At 40.9% G+C, this 23719-nt stretch overlaps 1 protein-coding gene across 1 annotated transcript in view; it reads right to left on the minus strand.

Annotated features, from left to right (window-relative positions):
* Positions 1-23719, minus strand: part of ATP9A (ATPase phospholipid transporting 9A (putative)) — a 421913-nt gene that overhangs the window by 315749 nt on the left and 82445 nt on the right. Inside the window, exons 2-4 of the mRNA XM_053693787.1 lie at positions 20062-20206; positions 9448-9561; positions 6898-7006 (exon numbers count right to left, since the gene is read on the minus strand). Coding sequence (XP_053549762.1) covers positions 6898-7006; positions 9448-9561; positions 20062-20206 — 368 coding nt within the window. The remainder of the gene's footprint in view (positions 1-6897; positions 7007-9447; positions 9562-20061; positions 20207-23719) is intronic.

Consider the following 23719-nt stretch of genomic DNA (forward strand, 5'->3'; position numbering starts at 1 on the left):
GTGGACTACGCTACCAGGTACCCAGAGGCTGTCGCCCTATCCAACATACAAGCGGATACGGTTAGCGAATGCACTAGTACAGGTGTTCTCCCGGGTAGGATTTCCAAAAGAAATCCTATCCGACCGAGGCACCCAATTTACGGCTGAATTAACCCAACAACTCTGGCAGGTTTGCAAAATTAAGTCCCTCCTGAGCTCCCCATACCACCCCCAGACGAACGGGCTGTGTGAGAGGTTCAATGGGACCCTCAAGCAAATGCTCAAGACGTTCACTCAGGAATACCGAGACTGGGAACGCTTCCTGCCGCACCTCCTATTTGCTTATCGGGAGGTGCCCCAGGAAACGACAGGGTTCTCTCCCTTCGAGTTGCTCTACGGAAGAAAGGTACGGGGACCCCTAAACCTGATCCGGGAGCACTGGGAGGGAGAGATGGAGGCTGACGGTGTCCCCATTGTGCCATACGTGCTGGAACTCAGGGACCGAATGGAGCAATTAGCCAAATCCGTGCGGGCTAATCTCCAGTTGGCCCAGAGAAGACAGAAAGTATGGTACGACCGGGGGGCCCGAAAGAGAATCTTCACCATAGGACAAAAGGTGTTAGTACTTAAGCCGGTGAAGACAGACAAATTGCAGGCGTCCTGGCAGGGTCCCTACCAGATCGTAGAGAAAAGGGGAGACACCACTTATGTGATAGCTAGCTGCCATGACAACAATCTTAGAAAGACATTTCATGTAAACTTGCTCAAGGAATATTTTGAGCGACCATGAGAACGTGACGGCCGTATGTTGTTCCCCTCAGGAAGACCCCGACAGTTTACCCATTCCCAGACCTATTAGAAAAGAGTCTCCCCACAGGTATAGTGGCGCAGGTTCAGATAGGGGACCGACTTAGCCCCACTGAAAGGGAGCAGCTCAACCAACTCCTCCAGTCCAAACACCTCACCTTCTCCCCGAAGCCAGGGTACACTACTTTAACCACCCCACCAGGTAGATACTCCGGGACAAGCTCCCTTGCGCCAGGCTCCGTACCGAATCCCCGAAGCAGTTAGGACAGGAATGAAGAAGGAGATCGATGAGATGCTCCAGCTCAGGGTAATTGAGCCCTCCGATAGTCCATGGGCCTCCCCAGTTGTCTTGGTGCCCAAGAAAGATGGGAACACCCGGTTCTGTGTAGACTATCTGAGGCTCAATGAAAATACCGTGACGGACGCTTACCCTATGCCCAGGGTAGACGAGCTACTCGATCGTATAGCCAGGGGAAATTACCTGACCACTATTGACCTCTGCAAAGGTTACTGGCAGATTCCCCTGGCCCCGGAGGCTATCCCCAAGTCGGCATTCGTCACCCCATTCGGCTTATATCAGTTTAGGGTAATGCCGTTTGGGATGAAGAATGCCCCAGCTACATTCCAGCGCTTGGTGGATAGGCTCCTGGATGGCTTCCAGAGTTTTGCTTGCGCCTACCTGGATGACATAGCGATCCACAGTGAGTCCTGGGAGGACCACTTAGCTCATGTGGGAATGGTTCTGGATCAGATCCGGGCTGCTGGCCCTGACTCTGAAGCCAGAAAAATGCCACTTTGGGATGGCCGAGGTACAGTACCTGGGTCACCGGGTGGGGGTGTGGAAAGCAGCGACCAGAGCCGGCCAAAATAGAAGCTGTCGCCAATTGGCCCACCCCCATCACTAAGACTCAGGTCCTAGCCTTCCTGGGCACGGCAGGGTACTATAGACGGTTCGTACCAGACTACAGCACACTTGCCAAACCCCTGACTGACTTGACCAAGAAGAACTTACCTCGACAGGTCCTGTGGTCTCCCCACTGTGAAACGGCTTTCCAGGCTCTCAAAAATGCTCTAATTAACGCTCCTGTCTTGGCGGCCCCAGCCCTTAACAAACGTTTTATCGTCCATACAGACGCTTCCATGTTCGGGCTGGGAGCTGTCCTCAGCCAAGTAGGCGAAGATGGAGGGGAGCATCCAGTTGCCTACATCAGCCGGAAGCTCCTGCCCCGCGAAGTCAGCTATGCAGCGGTCGAAAAGGAGTGTTTGGCTTTGGTGTGGGCATTAAAGAAATTGACTCCCTATTTATATGGTCAGGAGTTCACTCTGGTCACCGACCATAACCCGTTGGTGTGGCTGAACCGGGTCTCTGGAGATAACGGCAGGCTATTACGTTGGAGCTTATCGTTGCAACCCTTCAATTTCACCATTACTTACAGACCTGGGAAACAGAATGGCAACGCCGACGGGTTTGTCCAGACAAACAGACCTCAGCCCCGCATAACCAGCGGTCTGGACAGCCTTAGTCTGCCCCGAAAAGGGGTCAGACCGTGTCTGCCAGAGTGTTCCACAGAAAGGGAGCACTGTTACAGAAGCATTAGTTATTTTGTTGTGAAGAGCTTATTTCCCAGCAGCAATGCCTGAACCAGCAAGCCAGCGCCCGAAGAAGGGCTCCAAGAAAACCGTAACAAGTATCATTTCATAAAGAGTTAACTCTTTTTTTTCAGCTTTTAGAAACTATTGCCTAAATACACATTTTTGCTGGCCTCAGCTCTAAGTTTAGGGATAACCAATCCCATTGTCTAATCACCTCTGGAGCCAGACTGCTAATTGATAAGATGAACTTGTAAACTTGTTATCTATAGTACTGTAAACCTATTGTGGCCTGTCAAAGGACAGTGCTCTCCTATCTAAATGTGTGATGGGGGATTTTGTGCTTCCCCCCCCCCTCTCCCCCTGGGAGTGCCCTGTGTGCATGTAACCTTAATAAAAAGCAGGCTGGGCATCCCAGTGCTGAGTTCTTGTTTGACCCTCAATCGCAGCGTTGACTCGTTTTTGTGGGCAGAAGGGTATCCTAGCTGTACTGCAGCTAAGGGAGATTATTCTATATTTGCGAGACTCATATAGAATACTATGGAAAGCAGCTTCTCCCCTCTTTAGCAATAGGGATCCAGGCTACTAAGCGGTCCATCTCTCAGCGAGACTAAGGGTAACCGTAACAACCCCCCATAAGAGACTTAACTCGAACTTCTGACACTTCTCTGCCAACCTCCTGTGACAAAAGGCTAGGAATGACTGGGGGATGAAGGAAGTGGGGGAGGTATTTGAAAAGTAATGAATGCAGCTGTGGACTCTTCCTGTTTGAGAAGAAAAACGGGTTAAACACACAGTAGAAATGCCACTCTGGATCTGCAGAGAACTGCTGGTCCTATGGGGAAACTGCCTCTGATCCAATAAGCAGCATTAGTCACACGACTCAGATGTGCAGCTAGCGCTGCTGATTGAATCAGCGGTGGTTTCAACTGGGGTAATACTTTGAGTATTTCATTCTGATCACTTATTGTTTAAATGTAATATTCATTAATGTGAACTTTATTAATATTTTATCTACTGTAATAAGACTAAAACAAATGTTTACATGATTATTCTACATTTATGATGGGTATGAAAATATATCTTATAAAAATATTAAAAGAAGTATTAATATGTATTATAATTTATAATCTAAAAATTTAAAAATGTAGAATTATAATTATTTGCTTTTGTGAAATCTAGGCATGGATTTTTGGAATTTGGACATTTTTCTTGTATTGTTCTAGCAATATAATTATAAGACAACTTTGAGGCTTTATATCTCCAGATTTAACAAGTGGATTTTCAATATAGCTAGGAATTCCATTTAAGAAGCTGCAGATCGATCTTTGGATTCCATGCAGCGTTAAACAGCTCTTTCCTAACCTCCCTGCTACTTCAGAGGTGATGGAGATAAATTAGCCTAGATTGATCCAACCAGAATAATTGACAACCCCTGCTCTTTAATAATTGGAATACTTGGTTGGCCAAGAGCAGGGATTGGGATTACACAAGAGAGTTTTTTTGCAATCTTAAAGGGACAGTTTACTCAAAAAATTTCTCCCCTTTAATTTGTTCCCAATGATCCACTTTACCTGCTGGAGTGTATTAAATTGTTTACAAGTAGCTCCTTTACCCTTATATTGTCATTTGAAATTGTTAATTTAGCATGTGGTATCCCCACCTATTCTGAAAGTTTGTGGCCGCGCGTACCAGCTATAGATAAGCTTTGTAAACACAGCCAGCAGAAGAAATTACACTCCCAGTGTGATAAAGCAGAGATAGGTATAAAATGTTGATTTTCCATTGTTCTCTCAAAGTATTGGTGATTGTTTTAAGGACAGATATAAGATAAAGAAGCAGGTATATGTGCACAATGTGATACAGTAATGAGATCTGATTATACCTACAAGCTCAACCTATTTTATTAGGCTGTGGCTTCAAAACACAAAATCAGAGCTTTAATATACAGAAATAAACCTTAAAAAGCTAATTTTCATACATTTTTTTACTCTGCAGTTGGTAAAAAAGCAATTGTAAACACATTAAGGGAAAAACTATTTTACAGTATACTGTCCCTTTAATTTCTGATAGCAGATGCTGTATTGCTGGAAGTGAAAGTGGGCAAACTGACCTGAGAGGACGACTGGGTGTGACAGAGGCGGGGCGTGATGGGGCGGAGCTGGGCAGGGCCAGGCGGGAGCAGCCGTGGCCGTCTTTGTGAGAGCGAACAAGAGGGGTGAGAGAGAGTAAAAGAGGGGGCCGATAGAGAAGGATGAGAGAGAGCAAAAGAGAAGGGGGGGGGGGAGAAAGGAAAAGAGAGGAGGAGAGAGAGGGTGAGAGAGCAAAAGAGAGGGAGAGTAAAAGCATAAAAGAGAGGGAAGAGAGAGCAAAAGAGAGGGGAGAGAGAGCAAAAGAGAGGGGAAAGAGAGCAAAAGAGGGAGAAAAGAGAGCAAAAGAGGGAGAGAGAGAGCAAAAGAGGGAGAGAGAGAGCAAAAGAGGGGGGAGAGAGAGCAAAAGAGAGGGGGGAGGGTAAAAGAGAGGGGGGAGGGTAAAAGAGGGGGAGACAGAGCAAAAGAGAGAGGGGAGAGAGAGCAAAAGAGAGGGGAGAGAGCAAAAGAGAAGGGAGATAGAGCAAAAGAGAGGGGGGAGAGAGAGAGCAAATGAGAGGGGGAGGGTTGAGCAAATGAGAGTGGAGAGAGCAAATGAAAGGGGGGAAGGAGAGCAAAAGAGGGGGGAGAGAGCGCAAAAGAGAGGGAGAAAGCGCAAAAGAGAGGGAGAGACCACAAGAGAGCTGGAGAGAGAGTGCAAAAGGAGAGGGAGAGAGAGAACAAAAGAGAGAGAGCAAAAAAGTGGGGGAGAGAGAGAGCAAAAAGAGAGGGGGGAGAGAGAGAGCAAAAGAGAGAGGGAGAGAGAGAGCAAAAGAGGGATGAGAGAGGAGAGCAAAAGAGAGGGGAGAGAGAGAGAGAGGAGAGCAAAAGAGAGGGGGAGAGATAGAGAGCAAAAGAGAGGAGAGAGAGCGAGAGCAAAATAGAGGGGAGAGAGCGAGAGCAAAATAGAGGGGAGAGAGAGCAAAATAGAGGGGAGAGAGAGCAAAACAGAGGGGAGAGAGCAAAAGAGAGGGGAGAGAGAGCAAAAGAGAGGGGGAGAGAGAGCAAAAGAGAGGGGGGAGAGAGAGCAAAAGAGAGGGGAGAGAGAGAGCAAAAGAGAGGGAAGAGAGGGAGAGCAAAAGAGAGGGGGAGAGGGAGAGCAAAAGAGAGGGAGAGCAAAAGAGAGGGGGAGAGGGAGAGCAAAAGAGAGGGGGAGAGGGAGAGCAAAAGAGAGGGGAGAGAAGCAAAAGAGAGGGGGAGAGGGGAGAGCAAAAGAGAGGGAGAGCAAAAGAGAGGGGAGAGAGCAAAAGAGAGGGGGAGAGCAAAAGAGAGAGGGGAGAGCAAAAGAGAGAGGGGAGAGCAAAAGAGAGAGGGGAGAGCAAAAGAGAGAGGGGAGAGCAAAAGAGAGAGGGGAGTGGGAGAGCAAAAGAGAGGGGGGGAGAGCAAAAGAGAGGGGGGAGAGAGAGCAAAAGGGTTGGTTAAAGAATTCACCTGGATAGCAGGGTGGTGAAAGAATCCACCTGGATGCAGCGTAAGCTGCATCCATGTGGATTCCAAAAATGGCAGGGTGGTGAAAGAATCCACCTGGATGCAGCTCCTTTCACCACCCTGCCATTTTCAGAATCCACCTGGATGGCAGGGTGGTGAAAGAATCCACCTAGATGCAGCATAAACTGAATCTAGGTGGATTCCAAAAATGGCAGGGTGGTTCCGTCACCACAATAGACCGCCCTTCCGAAAATGGCAGGGTGGTTCCGTCACCACAAAAGGCTGCCCTTTTGGGCAGGCTTTCCCACTTATTTATATAAAAAGAGTTACAAAATAGGTTGTTTCTACATCTGTAGTTTAAACAAAAAATTAGACTGCCCTGTGGGCAGGCTTATCGACTAGTTAGTAAATAAAAAAAAATATTTAAAGGGTTAACTTCTAACTCTTATGGTTTGAAATTCCTGAAAGATCAGTTTGCTGTCATTCAAGAGGTATAAATATTTGCACCACCACACATACACAGTATAGACATACCTGTTTAGACCTGGTAACACATAAAAGAGCATCCAAATCACATGCACAAAAACATAACACAAAGGGTTGTCTTTTTGCAGGCATTCATCATACTGATAAAATGGTCACACTTTAAATAAAAGCGAGGGTGTAAGCCACAATGAAAGTAAAAGTAAAGGTAGGGAGTACAGCATGTGCACTCCAGGGCTGCATGTTTGACACACGTGCTTAGACACTGCCCAGATGCTATTTCTCAAAAACCACAGATGTTCTACCAGGTCAGCAGCTCAAAATCAGCAATTACTCCACCTGCCTAGTGCACAACTCACTCCCTGGTCTATTTTTTGAGCTGTCAGCAGCATTACGCTAAGCGGAGCTCCCCACTGTTTCAGCAGCCAGACAGAGGAAGCAAGAAACAGAAGTAAAACAATACAGGGGCCAACAAGCTGACCTCTGGCTGTGAGCTTGCTGTAGATCTGCGAGTTGACTTCCTTATCCCGTATGAAACATCGGATCTCTTCCGATGCCTCTCGAATGATGGTGACAGCCAGTACGAATCCCTGGGGAGGGAGGGAAAATTAATTTAGAATTATAACCAGGTAAATGTTCACATAAAAACAGTGCTTGAAAACTAGAGGGGATAATAAACAACTAGGAATGCAAAGCTAAATTCATCAACCAGATGTCCTTCAAATACTATAGAAATAGAAAATCTGGAATGTGCCCAGTAGGAGAGAATACAGAGTGCAAGCCCTGAGTGTAAAGTCAGACTTAGGTTTCTGCTAAGTTAGTGAGAGAAATGGGATTATGTCAAATTGTGATTTATTAAAGGGACACACATTATTAAAATGAATATGAACCCATAAATGTTCTTTTGTGATTCAGACAGAGGATATCATTTTAACCCCTTAACCCAAAATGATGTGTATGTATATGGAAGGGTGAGAAAAGGATGGGGGCGCTGCACTACAGAAAAATGGGCAATGAGGGGTGGGGGACCGCTACACTAAAAAATAAAATAAATAAAAAAATATACAAATGCAACTGCAAAATGGGTACTGGCAGACAGCTGCTAGTACCGAAGATGGCAGACACCATTGGGAGGGGGAGGATTATAGAGCTGTTAGGGAGGAATGAGAGAGGATAAGGGGGGGATCATACACTACAGAAAATACAAAAATAAAATTAATTTATAAATAAAATAAAAAATGACCTTCTGCCAGTACCTAAGATGGTGGTGATTGAGTGTGGGTGGAGGGGGAAAGAGCTGTTTAGGAGCGACCAAGGAAGTGGGTAGTGTCACGTGGGATGGTAATCCTTACACTAGAATGCAACCCATGCCAGCTAACTAATTAACCCCTTCACTGCCAGATATTTCAGAAGTATGGTCCCCAGCTGCAATTAGTGGCCTAATTACCAAAAAACAATGGCAAAGCCATGCATGTCTGCTATTTCTGAACAAAGGGGAATATGACAAGTTTAATTTATTTACAATTTTTTTCCATAATCTTTAAACTAACACAATCTTCCACATGGTCACCACAGGTATTATAATTGTAATATCTGTCTCTCTCTCCCCCCTTTCTCACTTTCCACATCCTTCTCTCAATATACACCACCTACTCTCCCCCCCTCTGTCTCTCTCTACCCCTTCTCACTCTTCCCCTCTCACTTTCCCTCTCTATACACCTCCCACTCTCCCCCTATCTCTCTCTCTCCCTCTTTTCTTTCTTACTTTCTCTCTCACCCACTTTATCGCTCATCTCTCTTCCTCCCCATCTCTCTCTACCCCTTCTCTCTCCTCCCCTATCACTCCCCCCCACCCACTCTCTCTCACTCTTTTCTCCTACTTTTTCTCTGCCCCTCTCATTCACCCACTTTATCTTCCCCCTCTCTCTCTCTCTAAATCTTTCACTCTCACCCCTCTCTCTCTATTGTCACCTTTATCTACCCCATATGTTTCTAACCTCCTCTTACTCTCTCCTCCTCTCTCCCTGTTTCTCTCTCCTAATCCTCTCTTTTCCTACTCTCTCTTTTTGACCCTCTCTCTCTACTCCCTCTCTCTCCCACAATCTCCTCCTCTCTATCTCCCATTCTCTCCCCATGTCTCTCTACCTATCTCTCTCAATCCCCATTCTCTCTCTCTCTGCCTGTCTCTTCCCTTCTCCCTCCCCATCTTTCACTCCCTCTCTTTTTTTACCACCTTCTCTCTCCCTCCCCATCTTTTTCTACAGCTCTCTATTTCCCCCCTACTCACTCACTCCCTCCGCCTCACTATTCACCCTCTCTCTCTCCCACTATCACCCTCCTTTTCTCAACCTCTTTCTCTTGCCTTCTCTCTTTCTCTCCCACCCTCCCCCTCTATCTCCTTCCCCCTCTATGTCTTAGGGAAAAATAATACTTGTAATAATTCATTAACACTTAGGGTTTTGCATCGGAATATATTGTATAAAATATACAACTGAATCTTTTATTTTTTATAAAAAAAAGGAATTGTATAAATTTTAAATAAATATTAGTTTATTGCTACGGGGATGACTCACTTGCTGCCTGTTTCTCTGCTTTTACTAAGGTAAACAGTGAATCTCTGTGATCCACTGTTTACTTTAGTATTACACATTGAAGACAGCGCATGCACATATATGTTAGGAGGAAGGAGGAACGCTTTAGCAGAGCACGCTCACGGTGTGGAGGTAGGGCCGGGAAAGGTGATTTCATTTTTTCCAGTTTGCACTCTCCATTCAAGTCTATGGGAAGAAGTAGTTGTTTTTTTTAGATATACACTTATCTGAATCTATCTAGCCCCATGTTTAAAATTAGATATCACAATAACATTTAAATTTATTTTTGGTTAATTTCAATAAGTATTTTTATATCAGTACCTGAAAAAAATTAAGGAATAAAATAAATAACATTTTAAAAGACTAATTAAAGAATGTCAACCTTTTGTAATTCTCAAGGAAATAAATCATATTAAATTATGCCTCATTCTTTTACTCACCAATGGAACCCAGAATGTATATAAAGGTCCCAGCCGCATCTCAGGAACAAATTGAGAACATGCCAGGAGCAAAAAATAGAGATTGAAAAAATATTTGAACTGGTTAAAAAGAACCTGTGAAAAGAAAGAAAAAAAATTAGAAAACAAATCAGAATCTGTGAAAACTGAAAAATAATTTGTCTTTTTTTTTTTTTTTTTTTAATAAAGATGTCAATAACCCCTACAGCCAGCCATTAATATTCCAAGGAGCTTTTAACCCCACTCAAAGCTGATTGTTTTACCAATGGTTGGGGGAAACAGCATGAAGCAAGACCCACAGCGAGAACCCAGATATTTTTAGCATCAAGTAGTTTGTTCAATTTAACTTTCAACTCATCATTCAAATTGACAAAATGACGTACAATCTATCAGTTACACATAAATATACAACTGGAAATGACCCCAAGACTATTTCTACACTATTCTGCCACTGATGTCAATTTAGCTCCAGGGGTCTAATTATTCTTCGCTGGGATCCTGCTGGGGGTCGCAGAGTGGACAGTGAGGAAAAAAAAGTGATTTCCAATTATGAATTACTAAACAATTCTGCAATTCAAAATGTGTTTGTATAAGAAATGATCTTAGTTTATTGTTATGAATAAATGTATGCACAGTCATTGCCCATAATTACTGTTCCATTAAAAAGGTGAATTCTATTTTATACAAATGATCTTTTTTATTAAGGGGACATTCAAGTCAAAATAAAATGTTATGATTCAGAAAGAGTAAGACACTTTCCAATTTACTTCCATTATCAAATGTTGCACAGATCTATTATATACACACTTTCTGGTGAACAAGATACTTCTGAGCATGTGCACAAGCTCACAGGGTATACGTATACTAGTCTGTGTTTGGCTGATGTCTGTCACATGATACAGGGGGGCGGAAAATGGGAGAGAAAAAAATTATTTGTGAGAAAAAAAAATCTACTGCTTATTTGAAATTCAGAGTAGGTGTTAAATCATTGTGTTTTTATTATGGACTTGTTAATTATGCAATTTGACTGCGTTGAGTGGTCCTCTAAGTGTTTAACTGCAAAGAGGCAATACATATAGAAAAAGCAACACAGATGCAACGCTTTTAGCCACCAATTAGCAAGCGCTACCCAGGTGCTGAACCAAAAATAGGTCGGCTCCTAAGCTTACATTCCTGTTTTTTAAATAAAGATACCAAAAGAATGAAGATAAATTGATAATAGGAGTAAATTAGAAAGTTGCTTAAAATTGCCTGCTCTATCTGAATCATGGAAGAAAGAAGTCTTAGTTTTTTCACAAATATCCAGCATGCTTGGAATTACTATTTTTTAGTGGCCACTAGTTTATTAGTATTATATATATTTTTTTATTATTATTATTTCAAAGGTGGTAATGTTTTAGTTATGGATTAAATTATATATATGTATATTTAAGTTTTGTATTATATAGATTATTGCACTGTGATGTTTCAGGTAGACATCACTAGCTCATGTGTGCGATATAGATAACATTGTGCTCACTCCCATGGAGTTACCTAGAAATCATCACTGATTGGTTAAAAGTCTGTCTAAAGAACTGAAATAAGGGGGCAGTCTGCAGAAGCTTAGATACAAAGTAATCACAGAGGTAAAACGTGTATTAATATAACCGTGTTGGTTATGCAAAACTGGGGAATAGATAATAAAAGTATTATCTTTTTAAACAAAAAATGCTGGAGTCGACTGTCCCTTTAATAAAGTATTATTCATAGTTAACATATATTATTATGCCCGTAAGTATAAATTCATTAGCACTAATCACTCAATGGAAATTGTCTCAGCAAAGGTATCTTTGGTAGGTTGCTCCCAAATTTGAAAGCATTTAAATCACCTGAATAAAGAGGATGCAATAAAAGATGTTTAAACAAAAGGCAACACAGTTATAAGCCAATTATAGATTTTGAAACATTTGGCTTTACAACTGAAAAATAAAAACTTTAAAAGTATTGCCAAATCTAATCAAGAAGGGTCACTACATTCACTGAAGAAGTATGAGTATAACTTTTATTAACAAAGCTTTCAAGAAGTATTATGAAGGAAGGGGCTATAATGTTATCATTAACATTTTCATATGACAAAAAAGATTTTTTGCAGATACTAAAAACTATTTTTTAAACAGTTATCTGGAGAAAAAAAATGAAAGAGGTCAATATCCCAATGGGAAGAAGCAGCTACTATTAACATGTTAAACATCAAGAAATATCCTAGCCTTGATTCACATATGGGTCAGTCCATCAAAAGTGGACCAATAATTGTAAAGTTGGTTGCTTGATCATTTTTAATTTTCTTGAGCGATTACGTCTATGTATTAGTATTGCAAATTCACCATTTTTTTTTAAATTTTACTTGGTTTAACTATGGCAGCCATTAAATTTTAGTTATACAGAAACTTCAATATTTGAGCTCATGATGGACCTTGCTCCTTGGAACCAAAACCGATCTCTAGGTCACATTACAAGGTACATACACATTTTGCACACATTCTTGATCCTTAGGGCTTAGAACTCAAGTCCTAATGTAATGATGGAAATCAATAAAAGCTACACTTTTAGGGTCAATTTATAATGGGAAAGGTTTGAGTCTCAGTCCTAAAATGTTTTTAGGTGGTACCTTGGTAAGTAAATTGTGCATGCAAATCATTTCAGGTTTGAAACTTTTCTTATTTTTTTCTTTAAAAGGGAGTACGTCGTGAAATTTTTTAACCTTACTTTCTCTTGTTAAGTGTAGTCAGTCCACGGGTCATCCATTACTTATGGAATATATCTCTTCCTAACAGGAAGCTGCAAGAGGATCACCCAGCAGAGCTGCTACATAGCTCCTCCCCTCACATGTCATATTCAGTCATTCTCTTGCAGCCTAACTAGATAGGTCGCTGTGAGAGGTCTGTGGTGTTTTTTAACTTAGTTTATTTCTACAATCAAAAGTTTGTTATTTTAAATGGCACCGGAGTGTGCTGTTTATTCTCAGGCAGCATTAGAAGAAGAATCTGCCTGCGTTTTCTATGATCTTAGCAGACGTAACTAAGATCCACTGGCTGTTCTCATCTGAGGAGTGAGGTAACTTCAGAGAAGGGGAATAGCATGCAGGGCCCCCCTGCAAATGAGGTATGTGCAGTAATTATTTTTCTGAGGAATGGAATTGACTGAGAAAATACTGCTGATACCAATGTAAAGTAAGTTCAGCCTTAAATGCAGTGATAGCGACTGGTATTAGGCTGATGAGTGTGTGTACACTGAATGTATTTTTCTAAGGAATGGAATTGACTCTGAAAATACTGTTAATACTGAAATATTGTATGAGCCTTAACTGCAGTAAAAGCGACTGGTAGCAGGCTTATTAATAACAATTCATAACTTTTCAAATGTATGTTTAAACGTTTACTGGCATGTTAATCGTTTTTTGTGAGGTACTTGGTGATAAAACTTATTGGGGCATGATTTTTACCACATGGCCATCTTTGTTTTCTGCATAGAAACAGTTTTCTGAGCTTCCACCCTGTTGTAATATGAGTGGGAGGGGCCTATTTTAGAGCTTTTTTGCGCAGTAAAAATTCAGTCACAATCTGTCTACTTCATTCTCCATGATCCAGATCGTCTCTAGAGAGCTCAGGGGTCTTCAAAAATTCATTTTGAGGGAGGTAATCAGTCACAGCAGACCTGTGACAGTGTGTTTTGACTGTGAGAAAAACGTTAATTATTAAATTGTTATCCGTTTTTGGGTATTAAGGGGTTAATCATCCATTTGCTGGTGGGTGCAATCCTTTGCTAACTTAATACATTTACTGTGAAAAATTGGTTGCTATAACTATTTTGGTTCATTGTTATTTCAACTGTGACAGCTTTTTGTGCTTCTTAAAGGCACAGTAGCGTTTTTTATATTGCTTGTAAATTTATTTAGAAAAGTATTTCCAAGCTTGCTAGTCTCATTGCTAGTCTGTTTAAACATGTCTGACACAGATGAATCTCTTTGTTCACTATGTTTAAAGGCCAATGTGGAGCCCAATAGAAATTTATGTACTAATTGCATTGATGCTACTTTAAATAAAAGTCAATCTTTACATGTAAAGAAATTATCACCAGACAACGAGGGGGAAGTTATGCCGACTAACTCTCCTCACGTGTCAGTACCTTCGCCTCCCGCTCAGGAGGTGCGTGATATTGTGGCGCCAAGTACATCAGGGAGGCCCTTACAAATCACTTTGCAAGACATGGCTACTGTTATGACAGAAGTATTATCTAAATTGCCAGAATTAAGAGGCAAGCGCAATAGCTCTGGGTTAAGGACAGAGCGCGCGGATGAGGTGAGAGCCATGTCAGATACTGCGTCACAGTTTGCAGAACGTGAAGACGGAGAGCTTCATTCTGTGGGTGACGGATCTGATCCAGGGAGACTGGATTCAGAGATTTCTAATTTTAAATTTAAGCTTGAGAACCTCAGCATATTGCTAGGGGAGGTATTAGCGGCTCTGAATGATTGTAACACGGTTGCAATTCCAGAAAAATTATGTAGGTTGGATAGATACTATGCGGTACCGGTGTGTACTGACGTGTTTCCTATACCTAAAAGGCTTACAGAGATTATTAGCAAGGAGTGGGATAGACCTGGTGTGCCCTTTTCCCCTCCTCCCATATTTAGGAAAATGTTTCCTATAGACGCCACCACACGAGACTTATGGCAGACGGTCCCTAAGGTGGAGGGAGCAGTTTCTACTTTAGCTAAGCGTACCACTATCCCGGTGGAGGATAGTTGTGCCTTTTCAGATCCAATGGATAAGAAATTAGAGGGTTACCTTAAGAAAATGTTTGTTCCACAAGGTTTTATCTTACAGCCCCTTGCATGCATTGCGCCTGTCACTGCTGCGGCGGCATTCTGGTTTGAGTCTCTGGAAGAGGCCATTCGCACAGCTCCATTGGATGAAATTATGAACAAGCTTAAAGCACTTAAGCTAGCTAACGCATTTGTTTCTGATGCCGTCGTACATTTAACCAAACTTACGGCTAAGAACTCCGGATTCGCCATCCAAGCGCGCAGAGCGCTATGGCTTAAATCCTGGTCAGCTGACGTGACTTCTAAATCTAAATTGCTTAATATTCCTTTCAAAGGGCAGACCTTATTCGGGCCCGGCTTGAAAGAAATTATAGCTGACATTACGGGAGGTAAGGGCCATGCTCTACCTCAGGAAAGGGCCAAATCAAAGGCCAAACAGTCTAATTTTCGTGCCTTTCGTAACTTCAAGGCTGGAGCAGCATCAACTTCCTCCGCTCCAAAACAGGAAGGAGCTGTTGCTCGTTACAGGCAGGGCTGGAAAGTTAACCAGTCCTGGAACAAGGGCAAGCAGGCTAAGAAACCTGCTGCTGCCCCCAAGACAGCATGAAGAGAGGGCCCCCTATCCGGAAACGGATCTAGTGGGGGGCAGACTTTCTCTCTTCGCCCAGGCTTGGGCAAGAGATGTCCAGGATCCCTGGGCGTTGGAGATCATATCTCAGGGATATCTCCTGGACTTCAAAACTTCTCCTCCACGAGGGAGATTTCATCTTTCAAGGTTATCAGCAAACCAAATAAAGAAAGAGGCGTTTCTACGCTGTGTACAAGACCTTTTACTAATGGGGGTGATCCACCCAGTTCCGCGAACGGAACACGGGCAGGGATTCTATTCAAATCTATTTGTGGTTCCCAAGAAAGAGGGAACCTTCAGACCAATCTTGGACTTAAAAATCCTAAACAAATTTCTAAGAGTTCCATCATTCAAAATGGAAACTATTCGAACCATCCTTCCCATGATCCAAGAGGGTCAGTACATGACCACAGTGGATTTAAAGGATGCCTACCTTCACATACCGATTCACAAGGATCATTATCGGTACCTAAGATTTGCTTTCCTAGACAGGCATTACCAGTTTGTAGCTCTTCCCTTCGGATTAGCTACGGCTCCAAGAATCTTTACAAAAAGTTCTGGGCTCACATCTGGCGGTACTAAGACCGCGAGGCATAGCGGTGACTCCGTACCTAGACGACATTCTGATACAAGCGTCAAGTTTTCAAACTGCCAAGTCTCATACAGAGATAGTTCTGGCATTTCTGAGGTCGCATGGGTGGAAGGTGAACGTGGAAAAGAGTTCTCTATTACCACTTACAAGAGTTCCCTTTCTAGGGACTCTTATAGATTCTGTAGAGATGAAAATTTACCTGACAGAGGCCAGGTTATCAAAACTTCTAAATGCTTGCCGTGTCCCTTCATTCCATTCCACACCGTCAGTAGCTCAGTGCATGGAAGTAATCGGCTTAATGGTAGCGGCAATGGACATAGTACCATTTGCGCGCCTGCATCTCAGACCGCTGCAATTGTGCATGCTAAGTCAGTGGAACGGGGATTACTCAGATTTGTCCCCCCTACTAAGTCTGGATCAAGAGACCAGAGATTCTCTTCTATGGTGGCTCTCTCGGCCACATCTGTCCAAGGGGATGACCTTTCGCAGGCCAGATTGGACGATTGTAACAACAGACGCCAGCCTTCTAGGCTGGGGCGCAGTCTGGAACTCCCTGAAAGCTCAGGGATTATGGACTCAGGAGGAGAAACTCCTCCCAATAAATATTCTGGAATTAAGAGCAATATTCAATGCTCTCCTAGCTTGGCCTCAGTTAGCAACTCTGAGGTTCATCAGATTTCAGTCGGACAACATCACGGACTGTGGCTTACATCAACCATCAAGGGGGAACCAGAAGTTCCCTAGCGATGTTGGAAGTCTCAAAGATAATTCGCTGGGCAGAGTCTCACTCTTGCCACCTGTCAGCGATTTACATCCCAGGAGTAGAGAACTGGGAGGCGGATTTTCTAAGTCGCCAGACTTTTCATCCGGGGGAGTGGGAACTTCATCCGGAGGTCTTTGCTCAACTGATTCTTCGTTGGGGCAAACCAGATCTGGATCTCATGGCGTCTCGCCAGAACGCCAAGCTTCCTTGTTACGGATCCAGGTCCAGGGACCCGGGAGCGGTGCTGATAGATGCTCTGACAGCCCTTTGGGTCTTCAACATGGCTTATGTGTTTCCACCATTCCCGATGCTTCCTCGTTTGATTGCCAAGATCAAACAGGAGAGAGCTTCAGTGATTCTGATAGCGCCTGCGTGGCCACGCAGGACCTGGTATGCAGACCTAGTGGACATGTCGTCCTGTCCACCGTGGTCTCTGCCTCTGAGACAGGACCTTCTAATTCAGGGTCCTTTCAACATCCAAATCTAATTTCTCTGAGGCTGACTGCATGGAGATTGAACGCTTGATTCTATCAAAGCGTGGCTTCTCGGAGTCGGTTATTGATACCTTAATACAGGCTAGGAAGCCTGTTACCAGAAAAATTTACCATAAGATATGGCGTAAATATTTATATTGGTGCGAATCCAAGAGTTACTCATGGAGTAAGGTTAGGATTCCTAGGATATTGTCCTTTCTACAAGAGGGTTTAGAAAAGGGCTTATCTGCTAGTTCGTTAAAGGGACAGATTTCTGCTCTGTCTATTCTTCTACACAAACGTATGGCTGAAGTTCCAGACGTTCAGGCTTTTTGTCAGGCTTTAACTAGGATTAAGCCTGTGTTTAAGACTGTTGCTCCGCCGTGGAGCTTAAACTTAGTTCTTAATGTTCTTCAAGGCGTTCCATTTGAACCCCTTCATTCCATTGATATCAAGCTGTTATCCTGGAAGGTTTTGTTTTTGATGGCTATTTCCTCGGCTCGAAGAGTCTCTGAGTTATCTGCATTACATTGTGATTCTCCTTATCTGATTTTTCATTCAGACAAGGTAGTTCTGCATACTAAACCTGGGTTCTTACCTAAGGTAGTTACTAACAGGAATATCAATCAAGAGATTGTTGTTCCATCACTGTGTCCTAACCCTTCTTCAAAGAAGGAACGACTTTTGCATAATTTGGACGTAGTCCGTGCCCTGAAGTTCTATTTGCAGGCAACTAAAGATTTTCGTCAAACTTCTTCCCTGTTTGTCGTTTACTCTGGACAGAGAAGAGGTCAAAAGGCTTCGGCTACCTCTCTCTCTTTTTGGCTTCGTAGCATAATACGTTTAGCCTATGAGACTGCTGGACAGCAGCCTCCTGAAAGGATTACAGCTCATTCTACTAGAGCTGTGGCTTCCACCTGGGCCTTTAAAAATGAGGCCTCTGTTGAACAGATTTGCAAGGCTGCAACTTGGTCTTCGCTTCACACCTTTTCAAAATTTTACAAATTTGACACTTTTGCTTCTTCGGAGGCTATTTTTGGGAGAAAGGTACTTCAGGCAGTGGTTCCTTCTGTTTAATGTTCCTGCCTTGTCCCTCCCTTCATCCGTGTACTTTAGCTTTGGTATTGGTATTCCATAAGTAATGGATGACCCGTGGACTGACTACACTTAACAAGAGAAAACATAATTTATGCTTACCTGATAAATTTATTTCTCTTGTAGTGTAGTCAGTCCACGGCCCGCCCTGTCCTTTAAGGCAGACCTAAATTTTAATTAAACTCCAGTCACCACTGCACCCTATGGTTTCTCCTTTCTCGTCTGCTTTGGTCGAATGACTGAATATGACATGTGAGGGGAGGAGCTATGTAGCAGCTCTGCTGGGTGATCCTCTTGCAGCTTCCTGTTAGGAAGAGATATATTCCATAAGTAATGGATGACCCGTGGACTGACTACACTACAAGAGAAATAAATTTATCAGGTAAGCATAAATTATGTTTTATTCATACATTTTGTGAAATGACAAGATGTAATATAAGCATAACAAATAATAAAAATTAACTGTATTTTACACCAATTATATTTATGATTGACAAACCACAATTTCAAGCTACATGTTTGATTAGAAGCTATGAAATTTCCTCGCTGATGTCCTCAATCAAGCCTAACTACCACTGGTCATCATGGAGACAAACGACACAGTCATTATTCTGTAGGGTCAGGGGGACAAATTTCCTCATTGCATGTTCTTCAAACTCTTGCAATGCAGATGAAGAGAAGCATCTGATAGTACTCTCTGATACTGCTTCAAGACGGTTTAATTTTCTTGTACCTAAAATTCTCTCACTCTTATCAAACCTTTCCTTGAGTTTCCAGTTCATAAGGTTCAGTTACTTCCTCGCTTTTGATATAGATGGATGTAAACCCTTTAATCTTCTTATTGCAATAGAGGAAAATATCTTCAGGGTTGAGGATGTGACCCTCTGTTGTCTATTTCAAACTGGCTTTTGTTGTTCTCCGCTTAGTTGCACTTTCCCATAAGACATTGCAAAGACGTATCATTTGGCTTTTATACCAAAGTCCTTCTCATGGTTAAACAGATTGGCGAAATTCTTCTTGTTTTTATATTGGCTTGATCCATCAGAAAAATAGATAATTTTCCTGTCTTGGGAAGGATCCCCTGTAGCTTCACTAGTTTTCTGCTTAGCTTCACCAATCATTCTGAGACATTGAATACCTTACTGATTTTATTCCAGGTCAATAAGCTTGTTAATAGACTGATAATTGTAACTTTATCTTCTTTGTTTGCTACAGCACACTTAATTTAAGAGCCTCAGTTAATATGTGATATTCTTCTGGTAACACAGATTTGGCATGGCTATACTCTGAAAACAAATCTGTAAGAATTATTTGATGAGACAAATCCAGCAAAGTTTCAGAAATCCTTCCTACTTAATCTCTTAAAGAACAGTGTCTTTTATCTGCACTTTTCTTTCATGATTCTAATAGAGCATGCAATTTTAAGCAACTCTCTAGTTTAATCCTATTATCAAATTTTCTTCGTTCTCCTGATATCTTTATTTGAAAAGCAAGAATATAAGTTTAGAAGCCGGCCAATTTTTGGTTCAGCACCTGGGTTGCGCTTGCCGATTGGTGGCTACATGTAGCCACCAATCAGCAAGTGCAACCTAGGTGCTGAACCAAAAATTGGCTGAAATCTAAGCTTACATTCTTGCTTTTCAAATAAAGATATCCGGAGAACGAAGAAAAATTGATAATAGGCATAAATTAGAAAGTTGCTTAAAATTGCATGCTCTATCGGAATCATGAAAGAAAAAATTTGCTCGGCTACACGCGTTTCCTATGTGACATCTGTTCTCTGCTGGGTTATTATATTTTTTCAATATAATCAGTGCTGGTCTAGGATACTCTTTTTGACTCCGCTACAGGGCCAATATATTCTCTGTGTGTATGTATGTATATATATATATATATATATATATATAATATAAAATAATAATCATGCTATTTATTATTTATCAGTAGTTTCTACTTTTCCATTTTTGCTTGATGTCTTCTTCTAATATCTTATGTACTGTTTGTTCAGTTATTAAAGTTTATTTCAACCAAGTGGTGTTGCAGTGGTTAGCGCTGTCTTGCTTTTTGTATAAATATGTTTAGCTATAGCATCACAACTTTACAACTACTTTTCCTGTTGATGAGAAGTTAAATAGTTCACATAATCAGCTACTAAATTAAATGTATGGCTGTGTTAAAACAGTGGTTCCAGACTGCCATCTCCAGTTACAATACTACGTTTTGCATTGTGACAACTCTTACCCCTGGTAGAAATGTGAAGAAGTTGTATTTCTGATTGTTGATGACATTGCGTGGATATCTCTGATCTCTCTTCTCCGGGTGACCAAGCCAGACAGTACGTGGTCGTAATTCCCTCCTGCCACAACAGCCCAGACAATCACAACACCTGTGGGATATTTTTAGCAAATGTTATAATATGGCTATTAATGTTTTGGATTAATGTACACGCAAAGAAAAAAAAAATCTGGAAGACATGAAAAAAATGCAAATAGAAAGTGCTGAAGTAAAAATATTCATTAAAAACATAATAATATAATAATGTTTGATATTATAAAAAAATATAAAAGGAAATGCAAGCTAGAAAAGCAAACAACAAAAGAGTGAGGTTAAAAATGCGTAATTCATAACAGCAAATTATATTTTAAAAAAAGATATGAATCATATACCTAAAGAATAGTAAAAAATGGAATAAAAATGTAAAATATGCAGAAACTATCTTAATTCTTGAGATTCTGTTTTATCAGCTTGTTATTCTGAGACAAGCTGGTTAAGGAACAAACATATAACATAATCAGTTCTTAAAGGGCCATAATAGTATAAAAAAAAAATAATGACATGCTCTAATTTGATCTCTTGTTTTAATAAATTACTAGCCAACAGATTTAAATTCCTTTCTGCCCTCCATTCATTATACACCCTTATCAAGAGTACTGTATATAGAACAGAGAAGCTCATGATAGCATCAAGACGATAGATTATGGAAATAATAATAATAAAATGAATTATTGTATCACTTAATACTGAAAACGCATTCAGTTGACAACTATAAGATCTAAATATATGAAATATAGCTTCTAAATTTGTACATGTACACAGGCTCACAGAGTAAACATATACTAGTCTGTGATTGGCTGATGTCTATCACATGGTGCAGGGGTCCAGCAAATGGGAGAAAAAATAAATTTGTCAGAAATGTGTCTATTGCTTATTTGAAATAGGTGAGGTGTCTTTTTATTATGCACTTGTTAAATATACAAATCTACTACACTGAGTGGTCCTTTAAACTACAGGAACATTTATATCTTACCTGATAAAATCATTTATTTCATGGTGGTGAGTCCACAAGCTTTTCCGAATGGGATATAATACTCAAGATGTGGAAGTCCACGAGTAACAATAAAGGGAGGTATTAAAAAAATATATATAATAATAATGTCTTTTATGATAAACTCAATATATAGGCACAATCATCATACTGAGACAACTACCTGAAGGATCTTTCTACTAAAGGCTGCTTCTATCGAAGTAAAAACATAAAAATTGGTAAAATGTAGTTAAAGGGACACTGAACCCAAATTTGTTTTTCTTTCATGATACAGATAGAGCATGCCATTTTAAGCAACTTTCTAATTTACTCCTATTATCAATTTTTCTTCGTTCTATTGCTATCTTTATTTGAAAAAGAAGGCATCTAAGCTAAGGAGCCAGTAAATGTTTGGTTCAGACCATGGACAGCACTTGTTTATTGGTGCTGTCCAATCAGCAAGGACAACCCGGGTTGTTCACCAAAAATGGGCCCGAATCTAAACTTACATTCTTGCTTTTCAAATAAACATGTGGCCGCTTTGTAAATCTGATCAACTGAAGCCTCTTTCTTGAAAGCCCAAGATGTGGCAACCAATCTAGTAGAATGAACTGTAATTCTCTGTGGCAAAGGCTGACCCTCCAAATAAGCCTTGTGAATCAAAAGTTTCAAAGAAATAGCTGAGGCTTTCTGGCTTTTCTTAGGACTAGAAAAAAGAATATACATGACTAAGGACCTATAGCAGGTCTGAAACGTTGTATGTTTGTCAAAAGACCCTATATGAAGAAATAAAGGTTTTTTAACTATTGGTGGCTGGAACAAATCTTTTTTGCTACTTGAAGTATTTGCAGGATAAGGCAGATCCTGGGTTCCGTGCCCCACAAGCCACATATCTGTTGGTGCTGTTTTCCACACTTTGCTTTTAGAAAAAAGAAGAAACAGACTACAAGTCTGTCTGAAATCCATTGTAGCATCAACATGACATTTCATTGCTCTAACAATATCCAAAGAATGCAAAGATTTTTCAGAAGCATTTTTTGGATTAGGACACAAGGAGGGAACGATAATTTCCCTATTAATGTTGTGTGAGGAAAACACTTTGGCAAAAATGTAAATGTAGTCCGCAAAACAGCGTTATCTTGATGGAAAATCAGATAAGGAGACTCACAAGAGAGAGCAGACAATTCAGAAACTCTTCTAGCAGAAGAGATGGCCAAAAGAAACAACACTTTCCATGAATGTAGTTTTTAAGTCCAATTTATGCTTAGCCTGAAAAGGAGGAGCCGGTAACACTTTCAATACTAGGTTTAAGGGACACTCAAATCTAAATTAAACGGTCATAATTCACATAGAGCAGCAATTTTAAACAATTTTACAATTTACTTCCATTAACAAAATGGGCACAGTCTTATTATATTTGCACTTTTTGAGTCACCAGCTACTACTGAGCATGTGCAAGAATTCACAGACTAAATGTGTATGCATTGTTGATTGCACTTAGCTTTGGTAGAAAGGTGTTCAGTAGACTCAGTTCCTATGGTAAATTTAGCAACAGATTTGTGCTGCTCTATTATGGCAAAATTATTTGTAAAAAATAGATGCAATAATTACTATTATTACCCCCTTAAGGCAAGCTTTTTGGAGGAAAGGAAAACATATGCCCCCTTTATCTATCGCTGCAAAGGACTTTAAAGCGCTATCAAATACAGTATAGATAAGCAGTAACTGGAACCGCTTGCGGGTGCACGATACATTAGTGCAACACTTGTAATCTAGCCCAAAATATGTAACTAAATTGGTAACTGAATTAGCAGATTTTAAGCACCATACATAGAATTAAAAGGGACAGTCTACTCCAAAAAATGTATTGTTTAAAAAAGATAGATAACCCCTTCACTACCAATTCCCCAGCTTTGCACAACTAACAATCTTATATTAATATACTTTATAATCTTTAAACTCTTAATCTCTGCCTGTTTCTAAGACCCTGCAGGCTGCCTTTATCTAAGTGCATTTTATTAGCTTTTCACAGCAAGACAGTGATAGTTAATGTGTGTCATATAGATAACATTGTGCTCACTCCTGCAGAGTTACAAATGAGTCAGCATTGATTGGCAAAAATGTAAGTCTGTCAAAAGAACTGAAATAAGGGGGCAGCCTGCACAGGCTTAGATACAAGATAACCACAGAGGTAAAAGGTGTATTGATATAACAATGTTAGCTATGCAAAACTTTGGGTACTAAAAGGGATTATCTATCTTTTTAAACTGAAATTCGGGAGTAGACTGTCTCTTTAAATGTATCATACGTTTTTTCGATATATTAGGAGAGACCTCATCAATCTCAATTTCCTGGATGGGAAGGATGGTTTTGATTAAGATGGACACTGTATACAAAATTATCTATTTCACACATAACCTGTTCCCAGCTTTCTCCACAGAAAATGTCAGTCAGGTGGCATTATAAAGTAGCAGAGCAGTGGCAGTCTAATACTTTGCATTATAATATAGGCATTGGCAAATATACAATTGTCTTTAAATATTTAAATAGAACAAACTATTTGAAAACGTTTCCAATATATTTATATTATAAAAT

This window comes from Bombina bombina, chromosome 1 (assembly GCF_027579735.1).
Source record: "Bombina bombina isolate aBomBom1 chromosome 1, aBomBom1.pri, whole genome shotgun sequence".
NCBI lineage: Eukaryota > Metazoa > Chordata > Amphibia > Anura > Bombinatoridae > Bombina > Bombina bombina.